At 38.8% G+C, this 22,637-nt stretch overlaps 1 protein-coding gene across 1 annotated transcript; it reads left to right on the top strand.

Moving 5' to 3' along the window:
- Positions 1–2,260: 2,260 nt before the first annotated feature.
- Positions 2,261–19,129, top strand: GHITM (growth hormone inducible transmembrane protein). Its single transcript, XM_061196803.1, has 9 exons — positions 2,261–2,397; positions 3,791–3,955; positions 4,958–5,057; positions 6,626–6,737; positions 7,159–7,300; positions 10,560–10,668; positions 15,337–15,525; positions 15,984–16,155; positions 17,679–19,129. The coding sequence occupies exons 2-9, from the start codon at positions 3,827–3,829 to the stop codon at positions 17,761–17,763; spliced, it is 1,038 nt and encodes a 345-aa protein (XP_061052786.1). The 5' UTR covers positions 2,261–2,397; positions 3,791–3,826; the 3' UTR covers positions 17,764–19,129.
- The last annotated feature ends 3,508 nt before the right edge of the window (positions 19,130–22,637 follow it).

Below are 22,637 nucleotides of genomic sequence, written 5' to 3'. Positions count from 1 at the left end.
CCACATGGGTGGGAGATTTTGTTCCTGCAGAGGAACTTAAAGATATTATGTATATTCCATGAGAAGGAACCAGGCACCTGCCCCAAGGCTGCATTATTTTTTTCTTCACTGCTCCTCCCTTGTTTCTGCATTCCCCCACTTCCCTGATTGGCAACTGTTTGAATCTGCTCTTTGGAGCTCAGGGAAGATCTAGGAGGCTGAAGCCTTTATCCTGCAAATAAGAAATGAGGGACCTGGAAAGGTTTTTGCACCCAGGAGGGCCCTTCAGCGTCCTGCTCAGTTTCAGTAAGACAGGGTGAGGGTATTTATTTTAACTAAAATATTTTTAGTCCTTGAGTCTGATTTTTCTCCTCTATAACCCACTCTTCACTTAGCCAGCAAGTGGAGGATAAGAAACCAGTTAGCAGCCTTTAATAAAAATTGTAGTGTATATACAGCATTAGGATTTGTGATTCATGACTTTTTATCTTATCTGTCCTATGCTCCAAGGTCTTAGAAGCAGAGAACTTACAATTTAACACTTCATACTGAGTTTTATCTACTTCCCCCACATTTGTATCTCATCCTGTAATCTATCTCTAAATTAATGGTGCAATTATCCACCCAGTTTCACTCAGTTCAGAACAGAGGGATTATCCTGGGTGCCTCCCTCATCCTTATCAGTGATAGTCATCAGTCATTAAAACCTGTAAATTCCTCCTTAGTCGTTTATCTCTGTCATACACCCCTTCTCTGTCCCTCTGTCTTAATTCCAGCCTTCATCACTTTTTGCTTAAACAATTGCAATACATTCCCAACTGGTTTCAAAGTCAATGAAACCTCTCCTCCCTCCACACTAAGCATATCTTCCCAAGGATGGGACAAGGTAACTCTCCTGCCTCAAAACATTTAACATCTGTGGAAACAACACTAGCCCCATAGGTAAGAAAAGAAAACATGAAACCAGAAATGTTTCTTCTTTTTTGAAGATAATAAACTTTAATCAATAATCTTGAAGCAAGTCACTTGGATTTAAAAAGGTATTTCGTTTATTCAGGTACTGTGTTGTGAATGCCTTCTCTTTGCTGGTAACAGAAGCTCTAGGGGAAAAATAGCACTAAGGGAACTAAACAGAGAACTTATTTGCTAGCTGATCAAATTGGGTGACGATCTAAAGTAAGATTAAATTGATCATGCTCGATCTGTTCACTATCTCAAGCGACAGATTTCTCCAGTGTTTTCCTGCCATTTTCAGAGTGAATAAGACCTGTGTGCTGCCAAGCTGTTTTATTACCCACATAAAACGCAATCCTTTATGTTTGTCAAGATTTACATGGTTAGAGGATTATCGTAAATCACAATTAACAATAGTTTAGGAGATTAGGTTCATGAATTTTACATGTTGTTAATCACCTTATCGAAATAGCGCCCGCTAGGGTTTTACGCAGATTTATTTTTCTTCTTAGTACTTATCACTAACAAACATTTTATCTATTTTCTTGTCTCCAACAGAAAGTAAACGCCATAAGGGCAAGGAGTTTGTTTTGCCAAAACAATGGTACAATATGTCTTTTATTTGCATGTATCCCTAGTACAGAATTTGGTACAAAGTGAGCCTCAGTAAATATTTGTTAAACGGGTAAATGAGAATGATAGGAGGGGAAAATCTTCCTCACGTAGCCAAGAAATGGTTTTTCAACTTACAAATTACGTGCATACGAATAGTTCTCAAAACAACCCTGGGTAAGAGGCAGAGCCTGTTGTACCAACCTATTATACTAGTATTCACTGAACCTTGAAAATGTGTCATGGGGAGGTCACAAAGCAATGAAAGAACTCCTAAAATCCGGCCAGGCGGCTCTCCGACCTCGTGTGACTCAGACCCTTTTGTAGATTTCACATCTGCCGCAAGAAACCCGTTGGCTCCGGTCTGAAACTGCCAAATTTGGCACACTATCTGGCAATAAATTCTTGACAAGAGGAAAGAAACGGGACGAATGAATAATTTTTAATTCTCACACTATCCTCTTTCAATTTTAAAATAATTTTTTAACTGCTGCAAGTGAAACTGTTGAGACAAAAACGGTAAGCTCCTCTACCCAGAGCTAAAATGGCTGAAATGCCTTCTCTGCCCACACCCACGATGGACGTTGACTGCGAGGCTCCCAACAATCATCCACTGGCCCCGCCCCTACAGCTCGGAACCCCGCCTTCCTACTATGCCCGCCCTTCCGTTAGGCCTCCGCTCATGATTGGCTGTCCGTAGTGTTTGCGGCTTCTCCGGATGTTGCGTCACGCAGCGAGCTAAAGAGACTGCGTTCACAGTCAGTAAGAGGTGAGCGGAGGGCGCGAGAGCTGGTAGTCGTTGCTCGCCGGCCCGGAAGGGGAACTGCGCGCTTGAGTTGACCAGGGACTGAGGTAAGGCTCCCCCGGGCCGTGAGGCACCGCGATCCACCGTACTACTGACAACCGGCCCCGTTGGGCCGCTGCGTGCGTGTGGGGAGGGCTGGAGGCGGCGGCGCTGCGGGCTGCGTCACGGGCTGGCGGCGCGCCAGGGCCGTCCTGCGGGTGATCCGGTGGAGGGGACGGCGACTTCGGGGCCTGGGGTAGGCGGGCAGGGGCCCGCTCTCTCTGCCTGCTTCTCCCTGGGCAGCGAGGTGCTGAATCATCCCCGCGGCCGGGCCACCCAGGCGCCGCTGTGGTAGATAACGGGGTGCCTGTGGCTGGTGTGCTGTAGAGTGGTGCGTTGACTTTGGGAGGCTGGAGTTTTTGCTGCCGGGCTCTCATCCGAGTCTTGTGATCTAGCTGAACTTTCTCGGGGGACCAGGCGCCCGAGCTCATTGATGCACACGGAAGCGTATGGGATCGGTAATAGTACCCATTTTGTAGTTAAGGCACCTGAGTCTCAGGGATCAAACATTCGCACGAGGCCACTTCTAGCATGTGGTAGAAGTAAAATTCCCACTCTGGAGGCCACTCTGTCTGAGCTGGTGCTCCTCAGTAGGTGTGTTGAGGACTGAGAGGCACAGCACCTTTAGGCTGAGATGATGTAATGCCACGAAAGTGCTAGAATGATTCGGTGTTTTTCCAAAGGATAGGTGTCAGTTTTGTACACCCCTCGCAGATCCCGTGGCAGAGTTGGAAGGACACTCAGGTATTTAAAAGCAAGGATTCTTAGCTTTTGGGGTGCTAGTTAAAATACATATTACTGTGTCCTATTCCTAGGGGTTAAATCATTAGGACCGGAGTTAGACCTAGGAATCTACATTTTTAAGATACATCCCAGGTGGTTTCAGTACCTTGAATATTTTTATATCATATTTTGAAGGGAAGTAATACTTGGCATGCTTGGTTTCCACTGATGTTTTATAGCCTTGCAATGTAGTATGACCTTGAAGAGTTAATCACTTCTTGGATGACATTTTTCCTCTGCTCAGAGTTACTCTTAGCCCTCTTTTAAATTTTCCCACTGAATGCTGGTATAAATCTTCAGCCAAAACCACATGTATAAAATCCATCACACACCCCTTAATTCTCTTAAGATATTAAATCCACTCTGTATTGGACACATAACTTAAAAGTCATTCCTCTTGTTATTGTTCCGATTGGGATTTAAACCCATTTTGGTGGTCCATCCCAAACCAGTTCTGTGGGATGGATTTCTTGAACTAACAAGGGACAAGCAGCGTATTCATCATTATCATTTTAAAAGGTCACTTTATTTCATCTTTTCTCCTAAGAGATGATTGGCTCTTTCTTAGAGCCAGTGGGTTGGTTAATGGGTGATTTTTTTGTCTCTGTCTCTAACTAGCATTTCAGATCTGCTTGGTAAACCTGGTGCACCACCATGCTGGCCGCAAGACTTGTGTGTCTCCGGACACTACCTTCCAGGGTTTTCCACCCAGCGCTCACCAAGGCCTCCCCTGTTGTGAAGAATTCCATCACGAAAAATCAGTGGCTCTTACCACCCAGCAGGGTAAAGATAATCTGAATATTTTTATATTGTCTGTCTCTCTGTATGCTCCTGGAACTATGTTTTTGACAGATTGTGAAGCTCCCTATTCTACCATTAGTGATTTACTAAAACAGCCCTGAAAATGTCCCAGATCAGCTCTTTCTCCCTCTTAGTGTTGTATCATCCTGTTCCATCCTTATCATATATGAAAAAGAACTCCTGTAACTTCTCCTTTACTTACAGCTCTTGGAGTTTCTCATTCAGAGAATTTAGAGTAATTTGTGAAGGATTGAGAGCTATATGGTTCAACAGATCATGGAGCCTATTGTCAAAAGCTTAAGAATACTACCATTTGGCCAATAACTTATTAATAAGTTACTAAACATGTCATTTCAGCTCTTGTTTAGAGAATGGTAAAACAAAATCTGTCAAGTTAGAGAGAAACCCATTTCCTTTTGTGGTAGATTTCTGCTCTAGCATTCGAATTAGTATCAATTTTGAAATGTGAGGTAGATAAGGAAATATACAGAAGCTAAAAGAGACAACTTTTTTCTCTTAAATTAACTGTTCCACTGTTGAAAAAGAGCTAAAATAGAGGTAGTAGTCATCCCTCCCTTTGGCTTTGTGTCAAAGGAAGGATTGAGCCCATTTCCCAGATGAAAAAATGCAGCTAATACTTATTGAGTGCGTATCTTTTAAAAGTTAGTGTTTAAAATATGATAATTCTAGAGATATAAATAAAATTTGTAGTTTATGAAATAAACAATTCTGAAACCTGAACTAAGAAGTTAGGTTGTAATGAATTAGTGAATCACTTTGAAGATAGAGCACAGGTAGGGTCTACATTTAATTTTTTAGATTGGCTAACATACTTCCATAGTGAAGTATGTATGACTTACATACATAGAAAGTACCAAGTTACATTATACAGAGTTTTCTAGGGTGATGAGATCCTCTGTTTTATTTTGTTGTTAACATTCTTTTGGTGTGGATGGTGTGTGTCTTCGTTTCCATGTGTATCAGGAATATGCCACCAAGACAAGAATTGGAATTCGACGTGGGAAAACTAGCCAAGAACTCAAGGAGGCAGCTTTGGAACCATCATTGGAAAAAATATTTAAAAGTAGGTGGCAGCCTTTAGTAAACTCGTGTTTTAAAAAAAGGTCCATGAACAGCCTCCTTAAAGTATATGCAAACTTGTACATATGTGCATTTTGTGAGAAGAAGGGCAGTCATCCTCAGGTATCTGATGACCCTGAAAAGGTTGGTACTTCACACTGAGCTCAGTGGTCCCCAGTCATATTTCTTCCTGAAAAAAATTTTACTTTCACAATTTTTTTTTAAGGATTATTAGTTAATGTGCCATGATCTGAAAGTTATAATCTGTTAATGAAGTTCATTTGAAGTCATGTAGAATCTTACTTCAAACATAATATTTGTATATGTTTCAGGTCAAGAGTAAATCACCAAAACATAGATGTTAATAAAAAGCTAGTTGTTCAAGAGGGGTCATCTTGATTGGCTGCCCATTTAGGGCCTCTCAGGAAGCAATACCCTAATGAAGTCAGTTTGGTTCACAGTTTGGATTTCAGCTTTGCAAGTTCAGAATCTAGATTGGTAATCTACCCAAAATCAAAGAACACTCCTGCTCCTTAACAACCTTGTAAAAGGTCAACACCCATCTTCCCTGACTTAAAATGGAGTTACATCCTGATAAACCCATCATAAGTTGAAGATGTCCTGAAGTTCAAAATATATTTAATATACCTAACTTAACAAATATCATAGCTTAGCCTAGCCTACCTTAAACGTGTTCAGAATACTTAACATTAGCCTACAGTTGGGCAAAATTATCTAACACTAAGCCTATTTTATAATTAAGTGTTGAATCCTGCCTGTGATTTATTGAATCCTGAAAGTGAAAAATAGAATTGTTGGGTGAGTACAGAATGGTTATAAGTGTATCGGCTGTTTACCCTCATGATCAACTGGCTGACTGGGTGCCGCTGCCCAGCATCACAAGGGAGTATCGTACTGCATGTCAGTAGCCCAGGAAAAGATCAAAATTAAAAATTCAAACTACAGTTTCTACTTGAATGCATATCGTTTTTTAAAAATCTTAAGTTGGGGACCATCTGTATTTTAAAATGGGAGAGAGCCCTAGTTGGCATCGCTCAGGGCATTTCTGTTGGTCAGTTGGCCCTAGAAACCAAATTATATGAATCATAGCAACAGTGTAGTAACATTTTTAGGGAACAAACTTTGACTAAAGGGAGCAAGATGCTCTTTGTGAATACCTCCATCCAGTTAAGAGTTAATGAATTATTTCCTTCTCAGTACTCTAAAAAACAAGAGCACCCTCTCCCTTGATCCTGCTGCATAAACACTAATTACATTTTTCTTTGGTTCATTTTTTTCTTGACTCCGTGTAAAGCATCATCTTTGTTAATAGCACTTTAGACACAACATTAAATAGAACATGTGATGTTAACATATTTTTCTCATCTTTATTTTCTAAAAGTGTCACAAGAACACACATCTCTTATGACTAAAATAACATATGTCACAGAAGTACCCCTACATCTACAGATACACTGCCTCCGCAAATTTTGTTAGAGTGAACTTTAATTAAGTCTAATCATTTTAGTCAAGACAGCAGTATTAACTTGCATTTCCTCCTGTGTTCTGCAGTTGATCAGATGGGAAGATGGTTTATTGCTGGAGGGGCTGCTGTTGGTCTTGGAGCTTTGTGCTACTATGGCTTGGGAATGTCTAATGAGATTGGAGCTATTGAAAAAGCCATGTAAGTAAATTGTTCTCAAACAATTTGAGCCTTAAAGGTTCCAGTTTTCTTCTCATCTTTCACCACTTTTGGAATATTTTGTGTCCAGTGTTCCAACTGTGTGGAAATATACATGAATAAAAATAGAATCTCTTATTTCCTTGGCATATATTTATTCAAACAATAAATAAAAATCTTTTACCAAGGTTATATGTGTTTAAGCAAGAAGCAAATGTGTTGTTTTGTATATGTGCCAAGTGCTTATATGTTTTATATTACTTAATTTTTTATGGTAACTCCAACATGCATCATTATTTCCATGATAATGGAATGAGATTTAGAGCAATAAAGTGATATTTCTCAAGATCTCCCACCTAGTAAATGATTCAACCAAAATTCACATTCATAATTCTATAAATTAACCGTGTTGTGTTTCTTACAGAATTTGGCCTCAGTATGTGAAGGATAGAATTCATACCACCTATATGTACTTAGCAGGAAGTATCGGCATAACAGCTTTGTCTGCCCTGGCAGTGAGCAGAACTCCTGCCCTCATGAACTTCATGATGAGAGGCTCTTGGGTGGTAAGTTAGCTTGTTTTTGTTTTCCTTTCCCACTAAATAGCAAAAGATTAAATGAAAACTATCGGAGGAGGGGATTAAATGGAAAGAATGCCTTACTAATTAAACAAATCTTTGTTCAAGTAATATATGAACTATTAGTGCAGCTGAAACAAAGTAGGAAATACCTTCTTAGGCAAGTCAGCTATTATTCCTTGTTGAATATGTATTTTAGTAGCAGCAAAGGTGTTGGAACCCAAACTTACAGGAACATTCTACTTATCTAGCAGCAGATATCAAACAGCTCTATATTGTAGTAATTTACTAAAAAATAAGGCAGATGAAAATCCATCTTATGTGGCACATATATACAATGGAATATTACTCAGCCATAAAAAGAAACGAAATTGAGTTATTTGTAGTGAGGTGGATGGACCTAGAGTCTGTCCTACAGAGTGAAGTAAGTCAGAAAGAGAAAAACAAATACTGTATGCTAACACATATATATGGAATCTAAAAAAAAAAAATGGTCATGAACCTAGGGGCTGGACAGGAATAATGACGCAGATGTAGAGAGTGGACTTGAGGACACGGTGGGGGGAAGGGTAAGCCGGGACGAAGTGAGAGAGTGGCATGGACTTATATATACTACCAAATGTAAAATAGATAGCTAGTGGGAAGCAGCCGCATAGCACAGGGAGATCAGCTCGGTGCTTTATGACCACCTAGTGGGGTGGGATAGGGAGGGTGGGAGGGAGGCGCAAGAGGGAGGAGGTATGGGGATATATGTATATGTATAGCTGATTCACTTTGTTATAAAGCAGAAACTAACACACCATTGTAAAGCAATTATACTCCAATAAAGATGTTTAAAAAAAAAATCCATCTTAGAGGTCAGTGGAGAATAGCTGTCACAAAAACCCAAGCACTCTATACTACTAGGAGTAGAATAGTGCTGGCACTATTATTCTGAACTTTTCTTGACCCTATATAAGGTTTTATATTCAGTGAGAGTTTCTTGAGCATTTGTTGTTTTGCTAGCATTTTTTATTTTAGTAGGAGAGGACAGGGTAGTCGAGTTTTATAAAAAACAACAGCTTGGGCAAAGGAGAGGAGGTAGTCATTACAAGTGACTTTATAATCCCATTCAAATGAAATTCAAGTGTTTGAGGTCTGGAGTTTGAAGAAGACACAATTAGAAAGGGTGTGTTTGATTGCCGAGCTAAGGAGAGCACCTAAGCAGTTAGAGGCCATTGCAGATACTGGAACAGCAAAAGTATGATTTGTATTTGAGCTTTAAGAGCTAATGTGGAAGAGACGGGAAGCAGGTGTACCAGCTGTGCCTTTTCAAGGTCTAAAATGATGGTAATGCAAACTAGAGCAACAAGTGTGAGACTAGAAGGGAAGGGGAGATGGGAAAGTTTATATAATACAGACTTCCCACAGCAAATTCCCACTGATTCTTCCCATGGGCAACCCAAATCCCTATGACTTTCAAATCTGTAATATTTCCACTATTCTGTACTTTCCAAAAGGAGAACCATTTGCAGCTGTGTAGCCATTTAGACACTTCAGTATTAGGGTCTTGCTTCTCAGATGGGTGTCATGAATCTCCTAGCCTAGAGGTTATTGAAGGCACAGAATCAACTTGTTGCATTCTCATCAGGTATGTCAGTTTTAATCAGAGGTAAACAATTTAAAGCAATGCTTTTGCAACAAAGCAAACATGAAAGATTAAAATACACAAAAGAGTTTAGCCCCTAAAATAAGACTTCAAGGAGGTTTTGTGCTTGGGCCATATTCTCAGGTGCTTGTGGGCATAAGATCAGTCTCACCTGCCTTTAGGGCTGCTTAACTAAAATAGCTTAGAAAGGCAGACAGGTGCTACAGAAATGAAGAAGCCTTTGGGAGGTGACAGACATACACACAGATAATGTCAAAGTTTGTACCAAGTGCTTTTGGAACAGAGTAGAGACATCTGACACTGCTTATTACAGCCAGGGTACCTACCAGAAAAACTTTACAGGCAAGGAGGTAATCCTTGAGTATGTCAACCAGATAGGAAGGAGGTATTTTTAGGCACAATAAACAGAATTAAAGAGGTGTGGAACTGGGGCATGTTTGCAGCCTACCAGTTCAGTGTAGCTGGAGCGTAGAGTATGGGAAGGTAAAAGGCAAAAAATGAACCTGGATGATGAAGAACTTTAAAAGAAAAATATATAATTGTGTTAAATATCCTGAAAATGCTTTGCACAGAGATAGATGAAGTAGCTTTTAGTAATTGTTTCTCCATTGGAAGGTGGTGAAGTAGAACCCAGCGTGCTTTTCTGTGTTATGAGTGAAGGCTTTCACATTCTCAGCAAAAACAGCTGTTATGTTATGTTTACCTGTACTTTACCTCAGAGGTTGACCATTCAGATGCCCTTGGGTTAGCCATCAGATGAGTGAGGCAGGCCTGGTATGTCACGTGGGATTTTGGCATCTAGAGAAAGCCTTCCAACTAAATGCATTCACGCGCAATTGTTTTTTGAATAGTTGGCCAAACAAAACATCTGCTGCCTGATCTTGCCCAAGGGCTGCAAGTTTGCAATTTCTGCTTTAAATTTCCTGAAGATTGATTATCATCTTTCATTACAAACATTTCTTCCTTGTTATGCACAAGCAATATTTAAATGTATAACAATGGAAATCTAAGATAGACAAAGAAAAGGGATGAGGGCCAATTAAGCCAGAAAATTGGGAGGATAGAAATGTAGAATCTTATTTCTCATCTTTTCCATGTGCTTCTTTTTTTCATGTTTTCATTTAGCAAATACAGAGTTTGAGACAATGTGCACTATATATATATATATATGTATATATATATATATATATATTTTCTAATTGGTGTATCATGACTAACTTTTTTAATGTTACTTGTGCTATACCAAAATAAATATAATTTAAAATAATTATTCTGGGATTTTTAAAGGGGTTTTGTTATACCTCTGTCTAACAAGAATAAAATTTTTTAAAGATGATGTTATCTGCCAAAGCTCTACTCATTCACTTAAAGTTGTCTGGAAAACTTTATGTATGATAGTAGGGGGTGCTCTTGCTAATTTGACCAAACTGAAATAAGCACAAGGCCTTTTAATGTGCTAGAAAAATATAGGATTCTGTTTATTATCCTTCATCTTTTTAAACATGGTTTATTGGAGGGACTAACTGGACTTGGAACCTGTGGGTTTCTACTTTGTTGTTGTATAAGGATCAGTTTTTCTTAGTAATACATGTCTTTCAGACAATTGGTGCAACCTTCGCAGCCATGATTGGAGCTGGAATGCTGGTCCAGTCGATATCATATGACCAGAGCCCAGGCCGAAAGCATCTTGCTTGGTTACTACATTCTGGTATGTTCTGTTTTACAATTGTTGTTAAACAATCTTAAATACTGCCTTTTTTGATGGCTCTTCACAGTCGTAAATGATATGTACACAATTTAATTAAGCTTCATGTCTGCTAAACACTTAACGGTTTTCTGCACTTATTCCTGGTAGTAGTATTGCCAGATCTCCACTCTGGAAAGTTAATGATTCTGATACTAAGACCATAGACAGCCCCATTATTACACTTGCCTCTGGTGACCGTCTAGTATATGCAGAGATTTCCTTTTATGTATTTTGTCTAATACCAGGAGGATTTCAGATCTGATACACATCACTTGAGAATTGTTCTTGTTGTATATCTTTAGAAAAATAAGAAACTGGGGGTCTCTACCAGAGAAGGAGGACGTAAGACGTGTGAAAGAATAGGAGCTGAGGTTTTTGCAGTGGAGCTTTGGGAAGAACAAAGCAGTCAAAAAGATCTTTGGAAATTCACTTTTGTGTGTGATGTGGTTAGCTGGGTCAGTATTTAGATAGTTCTTGGCACAAAGTTACTGTGGGCAGGACAGAGACTGTCCAACCCTGGTATTGTGGAACAGTATTAATATTCCTTTAGGTATATGTAATATTTTCCTTAATTATGGAAAGAAATATTTTAAAGTTTACATAAAGTATTTTCCATTACAAGTATCCCAGGGTATTCTGCCTCTGGGTTGAGTAAAGAACACCAGATGCAGAAACAAAAATGCTTTAGATGCATGACCTCTACCACAAGACAAGACAAATTTTATAAGCATTTCCATGAAAATTCCAGGGAGACAGACTGAAATGTTTTTAACGTAGGTTAGTAAATGGAAATTAGTTTTGAGGTACCTAGTATGATGAATTTCCAGTGTGAAATACATCATTTATATTCTTCATGTGCTGGCTTTGTTTTGGTGAATGTGAGAGAGCATGACTTCCCAACCTTGGTTTTCAAGCCTCTCTTCCATTAGGTCTTAGGTAATTCAACCATAGATATTTTCCATGGACCTTTACAAGACAGAACTTTTGTGGTTGGGAGGGCGATGGTCCCAATATTTTCTTCTAATACCAGTAACCTGCTTTTAAGAAAAAAATTACTTAAAACGTAGTGTGTGCATTTTCTGTAAAATTTAATATCTCTTAGTGCCATATAAATATTCAAGGATTATTCAGTGTCTTGGCCAGTAAATAGAGTTCTACACCTGTTTCCCATTTTAGACACTGTTTCCTTGAATAAACAGGTTCAGTGTCATTTTATCTCTGATAAATAGTAGATCCACTTGTTGAATTAAAGTAGCTATGTAGTTTTAATTCGAGCTAGAATAAGTAAGCCTTTCTACCTGTGTTGCTTAGAAAACCTCTTCTTATCTGATATTATTGTAACATAAATTACTTAAGTTCTGGGTGTTTTATGTGTGTTGGAGGGCAGTCCCCAAGACCACCCATTCATTCAGCAATTTGTTAGATGGAGTCACAGGACTCAGCATATAGTTATACTCAGAGCTAAGGTTTATTACAGTGAAAGGATACACAACAGGATCAGCAAGGGAGAAAGATACAGGGAAAGTATAGAGTGTGGAGAAATCCACACACAGGCTTTCAGTGCTGTTTCCTTCCTTTGAGGGCACACGGCAAGAATGTGAAATGTGCAATAACATGTACAATGTTTCTGCCCAGGGAAGCCCATTAGAGACTCAGCACCCAAGGTTTTTATTGGGGGCTGATCATTTAGGGACCCTCCTAGCAACTACCAAAATCCAGACTCCCAGAAGGAAAGCAGGCATTCAGCATAACTCATTGTTTGCATAAATAGTCTAACCCTAAGGTTAGAGAATGGTTCCAGTGCCAAGTTCTCAGATGCCAACCAAGGACTAACCTTGCAAGCAGGTCTTTGTAAAGGTAGGCTTAGGTCTGCTATGTTAACCCTTTCTTGCGCAGTATGAATGCCATTTTTTTTTTTTTAATTTGTTTTCAAAATTTGCTTTATTCTTCATAAACATCTTGGGAAGCTGTGTGTGCAGGCATTAGCCTGTCCATATGTTCATGGATGAGGAAGCTGAGGCTGGGTGAGGTCACACAGCAGGAAGTGCCAAAGTCAAGACTGACACCCCCCAATGTTATTTCTTTTTTTTTTTCCAATAAATTTATTATTTATTTATTTATTTTTGGCTGCATTGGGTCTTCGTTGCTGCGCGCAGGCTTTTCTCTAGTTGCGATGAGCGGGGGCTACTCTTCGTTGCGGTGTACGGGCTTCTCATTGCAGTGGCTTCTCTTGTTGCGGAGCATGGGCTCTAGGCACATGGGCTTCAGTAGTTGTGGCACACAGGCTCAGTAGTTGTGGCTTGCGGGTTCTAGAGCGCAGGCTCAGTAGTTGTGGCGCACGGGCTTAATTGCTCCGCGGCATGTGGGATCTTCCCGGACCAGGGCTCGAACCCATGTCTCCTGCACTGGCAGGCGGATTCTTAACCACTGCGCCACCAGGGAAGCCCCCAATGTTATTTCTTAAAGTCCAACTCTCTGTCTAATTCTTCATTCACTGGCATGATTGAGTTTCAGACCCCTTTAATCCAAAGTGGATGACCTAAGGGTAACCACTCACAGTGTCAAAGAGACATCAAAGCCAGCTTTTGACCCAGGATAAACATCCCAATGCATTCTATTTTCATTTTTCGTACAGATGTTTAATACCTTGTGGACACAGCTGCGGTCTCAATCAGGCCTAAGTGATACTGTGCAAGAATTACTGAAATGCTCGCTGAAAGCTAGTCTCTTCTAACTGTGTTTTTCCCCTGCTTTATTGAGATATAACTGATACATGATATTGTATAAGTTTAAGGCATACAGCATGTTGATTTGACACATTTGTATATTACAAAATGATTACTACCATAGCATTAGCTAACACCTTCATTTCGTATTTACCATATCTTTTTTATGGTGAGAACATTTAAGATCTACTCTCTTAGCAGCATTTATGATACGGTATTATTAGCTGTAATCATGATGTACATTAGGTCCTCAAACTTGTTAATCATAACTGGAAGCTTGTACCCCTTGACAGGTATCTCCGCATTTTCGTCTCCCCCCAGCCCCTAGTAACCACCACTATGCTCTGTGTTTCTCTGTTTGACTTTTTTAGATTCCACGTATAAGTGAGATCATGCGTTATTTGTCTTTCTCTGTCCAACTTATTTCACTTAGCGTAATGCCCTCAAGATCCATCTGTATTGTCAAGAAGTGCAACATTTCATTCTTTTTTGAGTCTGAATAATATTCCATTGTTTATATATACCGCATCTTCTTTATCCATCCATCCATTGACAAACACTTGGGTTGTTTTCATATCCTGATTTCAGTTCCTTTGCTTATAAACCCAGAATTGGGATTGCTGGATCATATGATAGTTGTGTTTATTTTTTGAGGAACCTTCATACTTGTTTTCCCCAGTGGACGTACTAATTTCCTGAAGGGCAGTTTTCATTCACAATGATAATGTTGAGCTATTCTTACTAGTTTTGTAATTGATTTGTTCTTAAGCAGCAAACATCTATTGCCATTTAAGATTTTTATCAGTACCATTGGAAAAAATCTCAATAATCTCCTTGAAAGTTTTTCTTAAAATTTTGCTGTCAGTTGCAAAACTGATAGGAATTCTAATAGAAATGTCATACAGACGAATTTCTATCCAATATCTTTCCTAGAGCAAAAAATTTTTTAATTTTTCATCATCATGTGATATAATATGCCCTATTACTTGATCTAGAAATGTTAGTCTCAAAAGAGACACACTGGTATTAAAATTTCAGTGTGAAGGTAGCTCTGTGCTTATTCCATGAGTTCAACGATGCACATTTAATGTTTAAGAAAAGGGTATAGTTAAGAATTCCCTGGCTGTCTAGTGGTTAGGACTCTACGCTTCCACTGCAGGGGGCCCAGGTTCGATCCTTGGTTGGGGAACTAAGATCCCATAAGTCACATGGTACTGCCAAAAAAAAAGAGAAAAGGGTATAGCTTGCTCTACTCAATACAGAAAGAATGCCTTATCTAAGATCTTTTTTTTTTAAATAAAAGATTTCTATTTACCTTTGCTAATGAAATTATTGTTACTATACTTTTGGTGGACATGTTTATAAATATCTGACAACTAAAATTGCTTTTTACAAGCTGTGATTACATTCCCTATTACACAAGGTAACAGCAGCATCTGTCCTTGAAGTTCCTACTTTAAGATTAGCATCATATACTTATTCTTTCCTTTTTCTGTGTGCTCTGTCAGCACAGTAGATTTGACCTTCAGTTATTTTAAGGCTTTCATCTCAGTTCTTCCAAATGTGAATATTGTTATAAAGACTCTTGGTAGACTCAGATCCAAATAATGAACTACACTGAATTTGACATAGTTACTAAAAATCTAGATTAGTGTTTATACTTGTGTGAGTTTTGACTGATTGACTAGGAATAGTGTTAGTTGTGATTTAGAATTTGGATAGGTACAAGCTTTAGTTGTGGGGTTATGGGGATAGTGTCACCTAAATAAGGAGAAGACTTTTTGTAATCATATTGTTTAACTATAAGCTATAATATGTTCAGATGGCATGTTAGTTAGAAGAAGCATTTTCCTTTTGGTTGCTATTTAGTAAATATTTAACTGCCTGCTTGCTCTTTCTCCAGGTGTGATGGGTGCAGTGGTGGCTCCTCTGACGATATTAGGGGGGCCTCTTCTCATCAGAGCTGCATGGTACACAGCTGGTGTTGTGGGAGGCCTCTCCACTGTGGCCATGTGTGCACCCAGTGAGAAGTTTTTGAACATGGGAGCACCCCTGGGCGTGGGCCTGGGTGTCGTCTTTGTGTCCTCACTAGGTAAGCCACTGTGCTTTGACGCTTGGTTCTTGGTTCATGATGTCCTAAAATCATCTGACATACTCAGGTATCCTAATGGAGAGAATTTAGTAAGTGTCATTTTTAAAAGTTGGTTAAAAGATATATGCTAATTTGACTGGATTTGCTCATTTGGCATCATGGCAAACCATTATTATTGGTTTTACCAAATACATGTAAAATGGGAAAGTTGGTCTGGAGAACATGAAAATTGCTCTGATGCAGGAACTTTCCTATAATGTGGGCAAGTGACCCATTGCAAGAATGAGTATAATGGGTTTTGAACTGAATGTATGTAAAATTAGAGCACATACTCAGATGTTTCCTTATCTGTGCAACATACCAAAGAAGAAAATTTTTTTAAGTAATGCTGATTATAAATCCAGTTACAGAAAAATCCTTTCTCCCAGAAAAACTTTTTTTTCCCATTTTGATTTCAGGATCTATGTTTCTTCCACCTACCACTGTGGCTGGTGCCACTCTGTACTCAGTGGCAATTTATGGTGGATTAGTTCTTTTCAGCATGTTTCTTCTGTATGATACACAGAAAGTAATCAAGCGTGCAGAAGTAGTACCAGTGTATGGAGTTCAAAAGTATGATCCCATCAATTCGTAAGTAGCCTTTAATGTCTTTTCTTTGTTGCGTAAGGACATTTGTGTTGCTTTGGCCTATTTTGTTTTATGACTGTGTTAGTTTCCAAGGACTGCTATAACAAATTATATAAACTGGCTGATTTAAAACAACAGAAATTTATTCTCTCATAGTTCCAGAGTCCAGAAGTCTGAAATCAAGGTGTCATCAGGGTTGGTACCTTCTGAGGGCCCTAGGGGAGAATCTACTCCATGCCTCTCTCCTAGCTTCTTGTCATGGCCAACCATCCTTGGCATTCCTTGGCTTGTAGATATATCACTCTAATCTTTACTCCTGTCCTCATATGATGTTCTCCCTGTATCTCTGTCTCTTATAATGATGCCATATTGAATTAGGGCTCACCCTTCTCCAGTATTACCTCTTCTTAGCTCACATCTTAATTATAATCACAAAGACCCTATTCCCAAATAAGGTCACATTCACAGGTACCACAGATTAGGACTTGAACATATCTTTTGAGTTCAACCTGCAACAATGACTTTGTTGAATTTTACTATTTTATTTCTGTTATTATTTGGTCTGTTCTCTTTCCTTAGTAAGCTATGTGTACACAGAACATTTGATTATATTGCAACTAAGTGTAATAATTAGGTATGTATTCAGTTGATTCAGAGTATTTTACCTATTTTTGTTAATTAGCCTTATAGTGCTCTTGTTGGTCAGTTAATTTTGTGTGTGTGTGTGTGTGTGTAATTTTTATTTAACAGACTTTAAAACTGAAGAAAAGATGTATTAGTCAAGTGTTATTTTTGGAAAGTGTGCATAATTGAAAGTTTTAATAGAAAAACCTATTTTATTAAAAATTGGAAACACTTCAATTTTTTACTAAAAATTGAAAATTGCGTTTTTAAGATATTCAACTGTAGCTGATGTTAAGTGTTGTGTATAATAATGCTTTTTCCTTTCCTTGACCTCTCCACCAAAGTAGGTTATTTTATTTAAGTAATTTCCTTGAGTTTCATGGTGTCTATCACATTTTTTAAAGTAATTTATTTTTCTTTCTTTAAAACTTAATGTAATGATTTTTTTAAACATTGCTATAATGCTTACAGATTTGTAGCAGGTTTTTGGGGGTAATGAGGGGAGGCATTGAGGGAGTGTGTTGTATTTTAAAACGCCAGACTTGTGTCTGACACATTTTTGTGAAGGTGTTTCTTTGGTTTTTGTTTTGATTATTTCATTGTCTATCACCCATTTCTTTTTTCTTTTTTAAGCAAGATACTGTACTCATAGTAGAGTGTCAGAGAATATAATGATTTTTAAAACTGCCCTTTAACATTTAAAAGATTAATCTGCCAAAAGAAAAATCTTGATAGTTTTCTAGTCTAGGACTTCCTTAGTTGGCGTCTTTTTTAAAATTTCCATTTCATATACCTGGGACAAATAATCAGTGTTGCGCTTTCTTCTCTCCTACATTAAGAAATATTTTTTGTCATTGTTACAAGAATTACATCATATTTAACAGGCATAATTTCTTTTCTAGGATGCTGGGAATCTACATGGATACATTAAACATATTTATGCGAATTGCCAGTATTCTAGCAACTGGAGGCAACAGAAAGAAATGAAGTGACTCAGCTTCTGACTTCCTTAATACATCAGATATCTGGCTTGTTTATTAGGGGCAGATATTCTTTAAATAGTTTGTGCAAGCAGCTTTCGTTGAAGTTTAGAAGATAAGAACTTGTCAACATGTTTCAGGTGTTCCAGTAATGTGATGCTTCACGTCTGCTTTTTCTTCTGGAGAATAAATTCAGTAGTTCTCTTCCAAATAGCACACACATTTTCAATTCTTGTGTTTGAGTAATTCTAAAATGTTCAAATGAATATGAAAACCAAGTTTTGTGTTGCAGGAATTTAAGTATTTTATCTATTTTTAAATTTATTTGGTTAAGTGAAATTTAGCAAACTTGTGTACCTGCATTTTTCATTTTGGATTGCAGAATATTAACAAGTAATGTCATAAGTGATGTAGGGGTTTGGTAAAGGGACCAGAGAGGAGTAAAGCGACACCTGCAGTCTTTCTGTGAATACTTAGAACTTAGCACTCGTGTAATTGTGGTGAGCCAGTGAGGGGGTCTGGATGTTTGGAAACAAGTCATGGCTGTACATCTGCTGAACTTATCAGAAGCACTGAGCAGAAAACAAAGACATAGGTGATTCTCCAGGCTCTCCTTACGATATGGATGTGATCATGTTTGGCTTCTCATTGTTTGACACTGTTAGGAGAGTCCACAATGCTAATCATGCGGAGAATTCCTGTTATATATATTATGTGTGTGTGTAAGTCTTACTTTTGAATCGTCTAGTAGAACAAAATATCCGTAAAACACTCAGGAAAAAAATATTCGAAGCATGAAAATTGTTGCATTTTAAGTATACAAACAATATGTGCATAGTTGCTGAATATTTTTGCAAATTAATTGAAATGTTTAAAGGAATACATGCTTGCCTTTCTTATCTCTTCAGGCTTTAACTTTTATCAGAAAAGCCTATTCGTGGTTTACACTTGAGATTATGAAAGCAGTTTTCCCCCTCAAATTTAGTTTCTTGCATTCCCTCTCAGAGGAATCACTAAAAAAAAGGAAGGCAGGGCTTCCCTGGTGGCGCAGTTAGGAATCCGCCTGCCAATGCAGGGGACACGGGTTCGAGCCCTGGTCTGGGAAGATCCCACATGCCGTGGAGCAACTAAGCCCATGTGCCACAACTACTGAGCCTGCGCTCTAGAGCCCGTGAGCCACAACTACTGAGCCCGCGTGCCTAGAGCCTGTGCTCCGCAACAAGAGAAGCCACCACAATGAGAAGCCTGCGCACCTCGACGAAGAGTGGCCCCCGCTCGCTGCAACCAGAGAAAGCCCGCGCACAGCAACGAAGACCCAACGCAGCCAAAAGTAAATAAATTAAATAAATAAATTTATTTTTAAAAAAAAGGAAGGCAAAGCGAGGCTTCTTTCATGAACTATATCAATCAAAAATGTAATGGAGAAAATGCTTCACTAGAGTTTCCCCTAGCAGAATTTTCCTTCTGTCCTCCATAGGCCATTATTTAACTCTCTTGTGCCATTTATAAGTTTTTTTATACAGAAGAGTTATTTTTGGAAGTTCTTATGAATGAAATAAGTGTATGATTATTGAGATAGTTGGTGTTTTGACAAATATTTAGTACAGTAATCCATAAATAACTATTCTACCCACCTCAAGTTACATAGGATGCCTATTTCTGAAATAAAGGTTCTAGCCAGATCGTGATTGGTCTGTAATTTTTCCAGCTGAACCATATGCATATCATTGAATAGGAGATTTGTTCAAGAAAGCAACTTATTCCCTTACTGATGTAGTATATAGAGTATGGTATGATTATAACTATGGTCCTTACAGCTAGACTGCATTTATCTGAACCCCAGCTCTTCCACTTATTCCTTACGTGACCTTTGGCAAATTACTTAACCTCTCTGTGCCCATTTCCTCATCTGTAAAATGAGGATGATAGCAGAACCTACCTCATAGGGTTAAGGTGAAATGTGCAGGCACTTAGTAAACGCTATATAAGTTTTAGCTGCTGTTGCTGGCTGGTTTTGAAGGGTTTTTTCCTAAGAAAGATCTATGAAACTTCTGTATTTTCCCTTCTCTACCTTAGCCCCTGTACAGTGTGATCTTAGAGTGAAATCTTAACCGGTCCTGTTGTTGTCAGTCACATTTTAGCACACAAAGTTTATATCCTTATGTTGGGATGATATACACACAACACAAAATGATATAATTTCAACAGTGGTATCAGGCAAAGGCTTATCTAGAAAATCAAGGGGGTTTTTTTTTGTTTATTTTTTTTTAATGACAGCATTTTATTATAGCACTTTTTCTGATTTTGCTAAGACAGTGAAGACTTTTCAATATAAAATGTGAATATTTATAAATTAAAATATTATAATAGGTCTTAAATGATAACAAGAAAAATCACTATTTCTCTGGCTACTGTTAACATACCTCTGGGGTTTTTTTCCCACACATCACTCACAGGGAAGAGTGGAGACCTGCAAATTGATAGGCTTTAGGCAAAAAAAAAAAAAAAAAAAAAAAATCCATTTCTCATTTTCTGAAACGTCATCTGAAGTGTTAAAGGATAACTGAGGTATGTGGTTAAAAACAATCACACAAAATAATAAAGGCCCATTTGGTTTGCTTAGAATGGTATCTAATGAACATTCAGAGGACGTGAGCATAGCATCTGGACCACGCTAACTGGACCCAGGGGAGACAATAGAAGTTGCCTTCTAAAGCATAGCAACCTCATGTAAAGACAGCCGTAGCCTGTTGTGATGAGTGTCAGAAGAGAACAATGTTATGTTTACAAGATGTCCGAGGAGGAAATCTTCAAGAGTAAACATAGTTACAGCACATAAGAAAGGGCATTTTACACAGCAGAAATATGATGGAGAGAGAGTAAGGATATGGGGGAAGATGACAAGGAAAGAACAGGTTCCCCTGAAGCCTGATTCCCTGCACACAACTGGTGTGTGTGCTGTGCCTAGAGCCCTGACCCTTGAGTATTTTCTGTGCACTTTAAAATGTTAGTATCTGGGAAGAAAAGCAGGCATGTTTTCCTTAAAATTGTTCCTCTGTGTAGGATGTGTCCACATTAAAGTCCCTGAAATTGAATATACCCAAGATCTATATCATTTGAATAGGGTAGGAGGGTCCAGATACGCTGATAATAGCTAATGTTGAACGGAAATGTTTGCATGTTGTGTGCTAATCCCTTTGCATAATCATAACATTCCTTTGAGCTAAGCACTGCTGTCCCCATTTTGCAGAGGAGTAAACTGAAGCCCACAGGTTCAGTCTTTGCACAAGGTCATATGGCTGGGAAGAATAAAGTGGTAGAGTTGAACCTCCTAACCAGATATACTGGGAAGTCTGTGATGAATGCCATAGGGCTGAAATCCTGTTTGAGAATCAAAAGCACTATACAAATTAAATAGGCAGGTTGAGGTTTAGCTGAAAATACTTAGAACATTAGAATTTTAGTGTTTATCAAACGGGATTGATCTCGTTGAAGGATAAATGGATGGTAATCATTTATATTTTACTTCCCCAGATCCTATTGTATAGAGTACCAGAAACTCCTTTTCTGTATTGGCCAGTCCACTTGGAGCTACAGATCAAACCATTTTTTAAGGTCAATGTAATCAGTAAGATGAAATTCTCCTTAAATGTACTCAATTTAGCTAGCACTCAAAATGGAAGCCATTTTTCGGGAGAAGATATGAAAGCTGTGATCTTGAGGACTTTGTCTTTTGTGAAACAGTTCAGGAAGGTGAAGAAAGTTCCCTCAGTATTAACACTTGAAAATAGCAAAAGGAGCATTTTGTGCCAGTAGCAAAGATGAAATCAGTGAAAAGTCTGATGGGGGAGGGAGGGTTATATGGACTGTTCTAGCGGTATCTCACAGGGCCACCACCAGTTAGCGTGAGGGCAGGTCCAGCACAATCTGTTCCCTTCAGCCTCAGCATTCCATTCTGCTTTGCTCATAGCTTGTATTGCTTCCTCACCTAATGGAATATCAGCCCTCCTAATGCGCCTCCAACCTTCCACCTTCAGCTGAGAGGTTGTGTTGCAGCCTCATTGGATACAGTTAGAAGCCTTGGGGGTCCCTGTGGCTACACCCAGAAATACAGGATTGATATTTTATGGCAGGACCAACTTGACATTCATTCTCACAACTGGGCAAATTCAGAAAAATTTTAAATATTTAAAACAAAGGCTTTCCACTAAGCATTTTCTAAAAGCTGCCTGATCACCTGTACGTGTGGTGTCAGGTGGCCATCATTCTTCCAGGCTAGCCTTCCATGTGCTTGGAACAGGTGGACTGCTCACCTATGTGCCCCAGAGTAGTTTTACTTAGCATCGCAGAGCTTGGTGAAATGAGGTTCAAATGACGATCTCCTAGGAAGGGTGTCGTGTCTTTATCAGCTCATTAGTCATGCTACCTGTTCTAAGATGCAGTATTTTTCAGACTTCATTTCTGAAATGTGTGTTCCATTTCATGATTTTTTTCCACAAAACTAAACAGCGTATCTTTAAATCAGTGGCATCTTAGAATTGAAGAAATAATGGTATTTTTCAATGATTTGTTTTCCATTTCTAATAGTTCATTGTCCTGTAAGAACTGGTACCTGACGATTCAGAGAGAATCTTCCACAACCTAACCCCACCCAGTTACGTACTTCATACAGGTTCAATGGACTGATTTCCCAGCAATGCAGAATGACTCCCAAACAGGAATGCCAGTGGAAGTTGAGAGAGAAAGATTTCGTGGTTTGGCATGATCTGGCTATTCATGAAAGGGATTAACGAGTTGGTTCAGTTCAGTACTCCTTGAAGGAATGAACTCTTAGCACCAACTGTGGGGAGAAACCAGGGTGAATGAGACCCTTTTTGCCCG

The sequence above is a fragment of the Eubalaena glacialis genome, chromosome 1 (assembly GCF_028564815.1).
Source record: "Eubalaena glacialis isolate mEubGla1 chromosome 1, mEubGla1.1.hap2.+ XY, whole genome shotgun sequence".
Classification (NCBI taxonomy): Eukaryota; Metazoa; Chordata; class Mammalia; order Artiodactyla; family Balaenidae; genus Eubalaena; species Eubalaena glacialis.
The sequence above is the reverse complement of the archived record's forward strand: the minus strand, read 5'-3'. Positions and strand labels throughout refer to the sequence as shown.